Source organism: Antrostomus carolinensis, unplaced genomic scaffold, assembly GCF_000700745.2.
Source record: "Antrostomus carolinensis isolate BGI_N321 unplaced genomic scaffold, ASM70074v2 scaffold41, whole genome shotgun sequence".
Taxonomy (NCBI): Eukaryota; Metazoa; Chordata; class Aves; order Caprimulgiformes; family Caprimulgidae; genus Antrostomus; species Antrostomus carolinensis.
The window spans coordinates 35218-45981 of NW_010291771.1; the positions used below are offsets into that span (position 1 = coordinate 35218).

A 10764-nucleotide genomic window follows, 5' to 3' on the forward strand; every position below is an offset into this window, starting at 1 on the left:
GAGTTCATTTGGTGGGTGTTATGATTAATCTTACTCTCGGTTTTGAAAATATGTTTGCTAATTGTTCAAGTCTTATCCACAGATCACTGACAATTACTCAAGGGTTAAGATCCTTACATAGTTTTAAAACTTCTTGTTTATGTGATAACTGGGTATTTTATTTCTGTTCTGCTTACTCTGTTGTAACTAGAGAAATAAATAATGTTTGATCTTTTATAAGATTACTTTGGTCTCCTGGAAGCAGTGTCAAAGCACTTTCAGCAGTGCCATGTAATCCTCTTATTATTTTTTTCTTCATTATTTACTTAACCTGCACAGCGGGTGTTTGCAAATCTTTTCTCATTCAAGTAGTAGGTCTAATGTACCTCCATCACAGAACTGTCAGACAACTGGATAAATATGCTTAGAGTACATTTGAAACGTATTCAGTCAATTTCAGCAAACAATTTTTAACATTTCAACTATATAATCCTGACGTGCTTAGACTAAAATTCTTGGGATTAAGAACACTTTTCTTCCTTCTTCCATACCTATAAGAGAAACTCGCTGCAGTGAGAACAGGATTCTTGTAAATGTACAGTATGTTTAAACAGGGTATCTCACTTAAGTGTGTCACCCTGTGCATGGAGGATGAAACGATCTATGTTGATGCTTGCATCCTTAAAAACAACATCAAAGAAAGTACTTCTTACAAAGCAAACATCAAAAACTAGAGGAGTATGAATATTTGTTATTCTTCAGTAATATAAATAGAAAATGACTCTCAGACTAAGTTTTTTTGCAACTCAGCTGTTTTTCAAGCTCTTCATAAACCTTTGAGAAGTACCACTGGGTTTACATTCAACCTTCTATAACTAAATTTTCCACATGGGTTCATCTACATTATTTGGAGAGCTGTGCTTGTCCAGGTGTCTCCTGAACATCTCTTTGCAGTAAGGCAACATGAAGAAATTTTGTAGCTTCATCCCATTATGTCTATCTCCTTCTAAACATCCCCTCTTCTAGCCAGGTATCAAGTAGACCTATCATTCCCCTGCTTGTCCTTCTACTCCTGATAGATTATTTGTATTCTATGTTTGTCTAGATTACTTTTTTAGGTTTCACAATTCAAATCTCTATTTTCTTACATGTACTGTTTCTGTTCTTCATGATACTGCTCCTTGTTCTCCATGTTCTGCTCCAGTAACATCTGATTCTGCTGGCTCAGCATCTGAATCTGACTCAGGAGATGATGGTTTTCTTCTTCCAGATTTCCCTTTAGTCGGGACAGCAGCTATTAAACAAGACAGATTAATCTCTCCTCTGCATCTGGCTTCTCTGGAAGTGCACAATCAAGCTAACACAATAGCATAGCAGCATAGGATAGAAACTGATAAGATATATGGGGGTGTTATTATGACCACATAGCTTGGCCTCCTATATATAGTGTGCCAAAAACTTCACACAATGTTAGCACTCTAACAGGAACCCAGCAGTATACCTGCCTATAGCTACTCACCTCACAGTGGTTATCCAGCTTGGTCAGAGAAATATCCATGGACTGGTGCTGTTCTTTCAGCTCATCATAGCGAGCCTGCCAACGATTCAGCTCCAGCTGAGAGTTGTTCAAGGAAGTTTTCAGCTCCTTAGTGTGTGAATGCAGCCCTTCATACTCTGCCTTTAGTTGGTCGTGCAAAAAATTCAGCCTAAACATGAAGAGGCCAGTAGGATTATGAAGGACACTTCATAGAAAATACCTTACATTCAAAGATCACACTACCAGTGTGCAGCTGTCACTAAATCAAACATTAAGTTCCAAAGACTAACTCCTAAAATTATTTTTATTCTAAGCCTATAATAAAATTTTACTAAGAAAGTAGTAATAGCATTATAAATATTTCAAATCTACAAGAGACCTGAAAGGAAAATAGTTTAAACATAAAACTGCTATTTCCTCAATGCGTAAGAAACACACCACAAATTTCTGAGGCACAATGTATTTAAGAGTATTTGGATATAAAGGCAGTTCTATTTGGGACAAATAAAGAACACTCACTTTTTTTTTTCTGATGCATGAAATATGAGTATTAAAGTGTCCTGAACTGTGAGACACTGTAATATTGTAAGATGATACTGTGGCATTCTTTTATAACTTTTGATAAATCTAAAAATGTCTACAAATCATGAAGGCATAAAATTAAATAAATGGATAAATAAAAAAAGGTTAAGTTCTGTATCTGCTGACAGATTAGCTAAGCTTTGCTCTCTGCCAGCTTTTAATAAAATATCAAATCTCTTTCGAGTATTAACAAACGGCAGCTTTCTCTGGGCAGCAGAAAATAAACAGCAATGGTAACTCCTAGAACTAAATCATATTGTGTTTAAAACATAAAAGAGTTCTCTTTAAGGGAAAAAAATGGGTAGGAACCATTTCACACAACTCTAGATATTATTAGGGGTTTTGGGTATTTGTAGTTCTAAAGACAAGCACTTGGAAACAAGTCATTACAGACACTTGTGTACTGAACTACATGTGGAAGTTTATTTTGAATGAGCAAAAGTCCTACAATCAGACTGTGTTGGAAGCACTGAATAACAGTATTTGTTGACAGCATCCATGAAGCTGCTAGTCTTAAATGAGTTAAACAAAATGATCAAAATAAGAAGACAGAAATTGAGAAAAAATAACAGACACGCTAATGAAGGTATTCTAGTGAAGGAGCTACAGTTAAAACCATACAGGAAAACAACTGTGTATTTTGCATAATTTACTTTTTAATGATATATACAAGAATTTAGCAAAGGAACTATACCTGTCCAGTTCTTCCCTCAGCTTCTGGTTTTCCCCAGTGGTTACTGCATTTGATCTCCTCTCTTGTTGCAGAACTTCTCTCTCAGTTTTTAAAACTATTTCCAACTCTTCCAATTCTGCCTTGTGTTTCATTAAACTGTTGTATCTACAGAAAGAGGAGTAGCACACTCTTAGCTTTCATTCAAACATTTTTCCTCCTCTAGTTTAATAATTTTAATAGGTAATACCACAACGACCAGAAATTATTTTTTTCCTACCTGCTTAGTTTCATACACATTTGTGTGGTTAAACATCTACAAAGGCTAAAGAATTCCACACTATGCATAGAAATTCTGTTTAGTTTATAAGTCAACAGGAAAGCTTTTAGGGGAAGAAAAAAAACAAAACAAAACCAAAAAACCCCCTTATTTCAATTCCAGATTCTGACTATTTGGTAAAAAATATGTGAGTCTCCAGAGTGAGTGGAAACTGCACTATTAAGCTGGAATCCCATTCACCAATAATTGTTAGTGGTAGGTTTCAAAAACCTGACTAAAAAGTAGAAAGCTGCAGCCAAAAAACAACAAGGAAGCAGTGGAATGAGCAACAGTTTATTAGGTAACAGCCTAAGGCTTACTAGGTTAATATGCACAGGTAATACATCCTGCATATGTAATAATCTCCTGCATATTCTAGTGTCCTGGTTTTTGCTAGGATAGGGTTAATTTTCTTCTTAGTAGCTAGAAAGCACTGTGTTTTGGTTTCAGTGAGGGATTTGTTACAAGAAGAATGTTGATAAGATACAAGGACACTGTGCTTGGGCTGTTTCCAAGAGCAGAGGACTGGGCGGGGAGAAAAGCATAGTAGTTGGTAAAACCCAGAATTGACAGTTGGATATGCCAATAGGATATTCCACATCATATTACGTCATATTCAGTATATTAACCAGAGCTGACCAGAAAAAGGGGAATTCTCTTGGGAATCGCTTGGGCTTGCTCTTCCAGGATTGCAATTTCAGTTTCGGGGTTCCTTTTCGCTCCTCCAGGATCATTATCAGGGGGCGGTGAGCAATTGTACTGTGCATCACTCATATAGTTGTTATCATTATTACTCTTATTATTCTTATCATTTAAATTTTATTTTTACTCTGATTATTAAACTGTTGTTATCTCAACCTATAAGTCTCCTCACCTTTACCCCTCCAATTCTCTCCCCGATTCCCTGGGAGGCAGGGGGAAGGAGGGCAGGTTGGCAGCGAGTGACTGTGTCTTGTTTGGCTGCCAGCTAAGTTAAACTATCACATCTAGACAGATGATGAGGTTAGGATCAGTGAGCTGACAGCAAAACACCTTTTAAGCAGGGGCTGACTAACTGGCTTGAGTGGCTCTACTTGTTCTCTAGTGAGAAATGCAAGAGCAACACCAGTGTTCACGTCCAAGCTTCCACTGTTACTTGGTTTATACAATTTGCGTGTAAAACATTCAGGGTGGGGAGACAGGCAGAGACAGAAGGCAGATGCCACAAACTATGTCTTTAATTTTGATCTCTGGAATGCTAAAACAACAGAGGTGTGGAACAATTCCTCTGTACTTGGCACAGGCATTGGTTAGGCAGGCTCAGCCTCCCTGAGCTGCTATACCGCCTGCATTCTGAAAATGCTGCAAAGAACAAGGTGGCTTGAGACCACCTTGCTAAACAGCAAGACTTTTTTTTTCCCCTCTGGTGGCCTCTGTCAGGGTCTGTGCCCATACACACACACTAGCAGAAGCCACTGGGGACACTGGTGTAGCAAACGTCAAAAGTCATCAGCACATTTTTCTGTGACTGTGATAAAAGGATATTGCCCTGAAATATCCCTGGGCAGATACACCTGTGCCAGTCACCGAGAAACATCCTTCTAAGCAATTTTAAAACAGCAACTAGGTGGAAGATGCAGCATTGCCTGAAAAAGCTAGAGAGAACAAGCATCATCTACCTGCAACTCTCATCCCAGTGGAGATGAATACAGAGCACAGTTACTCTACAGTCACAAAAATTTCAAAGTAAAAACAAAAGCAGCAAACAGCACCAAATACAATGATTCCTGCCAACTTGTTTTTTTTTTCCTCTTCATCCCAAGGTCAAATTACAGCCTGTCCCAAATTCCAGTCCACTGAAGGCCCACACAGAAAAGTACCTGTCTCCCAGACAAAAGCTGCTTTTTACTATTCATTCCCAGTAACAGCAATGGAGTTTAATTAACCTTATTTATTTGTTTTCTTCCTCCATTCAGCTCCAGGACATTTCAAATTCAATGTCTGTACAACAAATAGACGAACCTCAAAGCAGAGGGTTTCACAACCAGCTCCAAGAAGGATTTAAGACAGACTGTGTGCCAATCTAGAGTCTGAGAAGACAAACTCCACAGTCAGACCCTTGGCGGAGATTGCCACAGCTGCCCCTGCAGAAACTGTGTTGTGAATTCTTTTGCCATTTCTGTTTGATAGGGCTACTCCACTCATTTTAATCCAAGCGCTCTATTTTTCAAAGAGGGCTGCTTAAAGGAAAGCAGTATACTAGTCCGTTTTACCAGCTTGGCCCAGCTCCACATGCTGCCTTTGAGCATGAGAACCCCTGAGGTAGATCACAGCTGCTCTCCTAGATAGTAGGCGAAAGCTAAGAAAAAAGAGATTGCAAAAATGCAAGTGATTCTGCATCTCTGGAGCCCTAATGAAATCCCTAAGCAAAATTTTTTTGTAGTCCAGATTCAGCATGGAGTTTACCATTTGAGCAGGATTTGTGCAACCTGACAAGCTCTACCATCAAGGACAAGGTTACCCATCCTGTAGGCTATTCAACACTCATGTTCACTCCACTTCTTTAAGCATCAGGCACTTGGACAGAGAGGTTTTAAAAAAGATATTCTTATACATGCAAATAAAATCCATTTTTGGCCCTGACACAACCCATTCCTGGAACTGAATATTCATATTCCTCTTTACTCCTTCTGGCTTTCACTCTTTCTGCTGCTTTGTTAGCAGAAACGTTGTGGGCAAATATTTGTGACTGAGAGAACTTTCGAAGTGCCCAGCTATGATAAAAAGCATGTGGCAAAAGGAACCCAGAACAATAATTATTAGCCAGCACTGGTAAAATAATAAGTCCCTGCAATATGTAGCTCTCCATAGCAGACATGTTTTTCCAGTGGGATTAGTTTTTCCAGTGTCTCTGCAGGATTAGACTTCTCAAGAGTAAGCCACAAAGAAATACTAAAGGATCTACTAATCAACTGTAGCTAGGAAGTTATTACCTCCCCCTAGTAATGTGTAATATGTAAAGCAATGTCAAAAATGCAGCCTTTCTGTGTTCACTGAGATGGTCAGCCAAACACCACGAGGGCAACAAACTGCTATTAACGGTAAATGATGCTAACGTACTAACTCTCCTTTTCTTGCTAAGTCAAGCCCCCATATCTAAGGTTTGCTGGTCTATGACAGGCCATTTCACTGCAGTTACACACAACCCTTTATTAAATCCCACTGCAGTGCTAATACTGTGCAGACAGAGCCGAGGGAGGTCTAATGACGCTTGCTCAGGTGCAGAAAATATTCTGTGGCTAGAATATACCAGAATGAACTACACAAACCCTGGGGACCTTGGCTGTACACAGTGTTAGGAGACTACAAGCTAACTGAAGTTGCTGTGGATTTTTCTAGACAAGCTGCAGTCATAGGTTTGTGCAGGAGTGCAACCCTGCCTTAAGCAACAGAACTATGATTGCAATGCGGTCTCCAACTGAGAAAAAACAATTACTTGGGGTTGGGACAAGTAAAACCTGTCTCTTAGACACTGCTCAAGCAAACTTCTTGTCTGCACTAATCTGCTCTGGGAAAATTTAGCAGGTGGTGCATTCTAGCTGAAGTAGAAAACGAGATATTTCATCTTAACAGTTAAATGCCTCAGAGTGCCAGAAGAAATCAGTTTTCTTACAGCTGTTTTTCTAACTTTCTCCCCTCTGCTCCCTCAGACAGCTGAACTGCGCTTAGCACACCAAGGAGGGAAAACAAAGCACCCACACACACAAAAAGTGTTTTGTTTCCATTTTTCTGACAGTCAAATAGAGACACAGGCTGTCCTTGGACAAATCACCTCAATAAGTATCTTTTGAGGTTGATCTACCGAGGAGGACACCACACTCTTTGAAACTGCCAAAATCAACCTGCTTTGAGTATAGGAAATGCCACCATCTGTTTCCCTGCAACATTTCTCACTGGCGGCCCCATCTCGGTAACCGACAATCCAAGTTGATAATGCTAACAATTGTGATCTGAGCACTTACCACTAGATATAATCTATTTTTAGAAAACCACTGTTTCCTTAGTCTAGAACTGTTTAATAATTGGTACTCATCAAGCAAAGAAAGAACCCAGCAAACTGCCTCAACACAGCACAGTGTGATAATCTCAAGCAAAGCCTGAATCAATGAGAACCATTAATCAGCCTAAGAGAGACTTAGTAAACAGGAACAGTGTCTGTGTAATCACTTACAGCTCATTTAGTTGACAGCCAAGCAGCTGTCTTGTAACATCACCCTGGTGGATGTTTCAATCACAATAGGTTTATTTCTGTACTTCATCAACATTTACCACACACTGTAATGGGAGCTCCTTAGTTTTTGGGAAATATAAATTTAGCACCAATTTTTAGTGTACCTTCAAAGATCACCATTGAGCTTCTCTGACCCAACTCATGGTCTTGCACTGAAACTGAAACTGAATACAGATATTTTGAGGAAAATCACAGAATTATATAAGAAAAGTTTTGAGCGGCAGGCAGTGTGGCACTTATGTAGTAGTACTTCATATATATTATTTGATTCCTGCACAATCATCAGAAAATGATAGTGAATAGAGACTAAACAATAAACATATAACTCTGATTTCACAATTCAATTGAAAGCCTGAAGGAAAAGCCTTAGATTGTGAGAATGAGAAGAAAATAAATAATACATCACTATCTCATAGCTAGCTCAACACAGCTTCCTTCAGAGAGCCTCCTTTGCCATGAGGTTGATGCCACACACAATCTTCAATGATTTGAATTTCTCAAGATACATACTACTCACACATTAGTAATTAGCTTGGTGACTTGCAGACCTTATGGTACAACTTGACTAGAAAAGATATCCCACACAGTAGAACTGGAAGAATCTTTTTAAGGCTGCATGTTATTATAGCACAGAACCTTGAATGTAGTAAAGGCATTTAAGCTACTGCTGACAAAGTATCCCTAAGACCCAAGCCCATGTTTGCTAAGTATCAGTCAGCTGTGGTCTGCCACCTTTAGAGGTCTAAAATCTACAGCTTTGAAAATATGTTGATCTAATCTCCTCAAGATAGCAAGGATGAGAAGACAGTTTTTCAGGGGAACAACTTAGTAGTTCCTGTTTGTAAATGGAGACCAACTTTTAAGACTAAAATTGTAACATGGGCACATTCCAGCTACACTACATCCCTGACCAGTGAGCATACCTCTCACCCAGTCCTTTGTGCTCCAGATCCAGATTTTTGTGTAATGTTTTCAGGCAGCTGTGCTGGTTTATTAGCATTTCATATTCTGCAGACTGCCGTTCATGCAGTGAAGCAAGGTGCTCATGGTCCTGAAGCAATGACTCATACTCAGCTTTCAGCTGCTCCTTCTGTTTCATTAGGTTTTCATTCTCATTCTCCTTGGCTGTCTGCTGATTTTGGAGTAAAGCATTCTGGGCCATCAGTGAAGCACTCTGTGAGCTGAGGGTTGAATTTTCTACCTAAAGTTTCTCAAATAAAAAACAAGCATTACTTATTTACACCTACTGGTGGTACACACAACAAACATGTAATAGCAGCTTACGTATAGAGTTAATCAAAAATGCATCCATTGCTTTGTAGACTTAAGACATCTACAGACAATTTGGCATCATTTTGGTATTTATGCACCATATAAAGCCATGCTATCAGTGGTCTGAAAAGTATCAGGATAACCTACAAACTGAAAAAACCCCAATGTTTTACTAGCAGAAGCTCTTGAGCCTGAAGAGCTAGATGAGCTGGAATACTCACAACTCAACTGCATCTCTGACAATCATGTACAAAGACAAAGTTATCCCCTATTTGTGTATGAGTAATGAAAACTTAAGTTCACTCAAACTCCTAAGAAGTTTGGAGGAGGGCAGCACTCCTAAGAAGTCTGATTTCAGTACACAGACAGTGCATTGATTTTATACGTTGCTTATATACTTCAATTGCAGGTGAGAAATAAGCAAAGGGAACTAAAAATGTATCTGTGAACGCGTGAGAGAAAAAGCTTGAAAAGGGAAATTCACATCAAAAAACCCAGAGCTAATCCAATGTTATCCCCTTTCTCAAGCTAAGTTTATTTTTTCAAAATTAAACTAACACTTAAGAGTATCTGTTTTCTACTGGCAACTTTGACATTTTGTCTGAAAATGTGAAAACTGTGATTGGAACTCATTGCTACAATGCCTCTTGGAAGCCGACTTGTGTCCTCTTTCCACTTCTTCCAAGCTCTTTCACAGGCATGGTATTCATAGAAAACAAGAGCAAAGATCTTTTATTCCAGAAGCTGCACTTCCGGAATGACACATCTGGATCTTGCTGCGTTGATTGTAAAAAATTCTCTTTAAATAACTACCTTCTTAATGAAGATAACTACTGGATATTAGCTACAGAGCCAATTTCCCTCCTAGCTTGGAGAAATTCAGACCTCACTCTAAGCTCCACCTTATGTGCCTCATCACTACATCGGCCTACCAATACAAACATTTTCTTACTAGCTGTCATCTTCTCCACACTACTACAATCAAACCCAGTCTCCTGGCACAGAGGTGCAAGGCTGTCCTGACCTGGAGTTTGGCTGTCTGTGTCTGCAGGGCAGTGTTGTGCTCCTGAAGGAAGACGTTTTGCTTCTGTAGTGTCAGGACCTGATTATTGAAGGAGACATTCTGTGTTTCCAAATGCTTCAGCTGTTCTTTAAGCAGCTGCTTCTCAGTATGCAGGGCTGCATTCTGAAAAAGAGATGGCATTGAAGGGGTGACAGGAAGAAATGAAACAGCTGTCCTGATCATCCATAGTTCTATTAAAGATGAGAACCAATTAGTGATGATCATTCTGCAACAAATGTGCAAAAGCAAACTCCTCCCAGCACTAAATGAAAGTAGGACAGATGTTATGCACAGGATTAATCCCTGCAATGACATTATACAAGAAATATATAGCATCGAAGTCCCAAACAGTCCTAAGAGAAACCTGAGAAATTTGGTAGACTTATGTGTTCCAGAAAAAGCACCAGATTCCTGTAAACTCAAAGATCTAGTTTCCAGCAACCCACTCATGATCACAAGGGAAGTCTGAGGGATAACAGGAAATGGAAGGAGAAAGCTTACATTCCTTTCCAGTTCAATTGCCCTGTCCTTCAGTTTCAGCAGCTCCACAGTAGCTTCTTGGTGTCCTGTTTCCAATTTCTCATCCATCTGGTGATTGGGAATGAGTTTCTCTGCAGAATACCTCAGTGACCTCTGAGCATACTGCCTATCCTGTTGAGTCTGCTTAAGTGCATCAAAGTCCTTCTTTACCTGCAAAGCCAACAAGCAACAACCTTCAACACTAATTTAACAGTGGGATTTTGTATTAATAATGATGGAGTATGCAGTTCCTCTCTTGCACTGTACAGACTTTAAGGAATTCAAGAACCATCAACATGACTTCACAGATGGGGAAGCTGAGACATGGACAGGTGAAGGAATCCATGTCTCTTGGACTCCAGTAAGATCCTCTTTGACTCCAGCTCACTATCACCTAACAAACAGACAAGCTGTTCTTAGGTGAGATGTTTCAACTGCAGTCTTCCTCAGCCTACACTTTCAATAAACAAGGCAGAAAAACAATGCCATGCCAATGAAAAAAACATGGAAAAACAGAGATCTGCAAATAGTGGTTATGTAAAAAAAATTCCTG

The 10764-nt window shown here is 39.3% G+C and overlaps 1 protein-coding gene across 1 annotated transcript in view; it reads right to left on the reverse strand.

Annotated features, from left to right (window-relative positions):
• Positions 1-10764, reverse strand: part of CCDC88C (coiled-coil and HOOK domain protein 88C) — a 92097-nt gene that overhangs the window by 11423 nt on the left and 69910 nt on the right. The window contains exons 16-21 of the mRNA XM_029087149.1: positions 10194-10382; positions 9654-9815; positions 8281-8558; positions 2793-2936; positions 1499-1685; positions 1128-1273 (exon numbers count right to left, since the gene is read on the reverse strand). Of these exons, the coding sequence (XP_028942982.1) occupies positions 1128-1273; positions 1499-1685; positions 2793-2936; positions 8281-8558; positions 9654-9815; positions 10194-10382 (1106 nt within the window). The remainder of the gene's footprint in view (positions 1-1127; positions 1274-1498; positions 1686-2792; positions 2937-8280; positions 8559-9653; positions 9816-10193; positions 10383-10764) is intronic.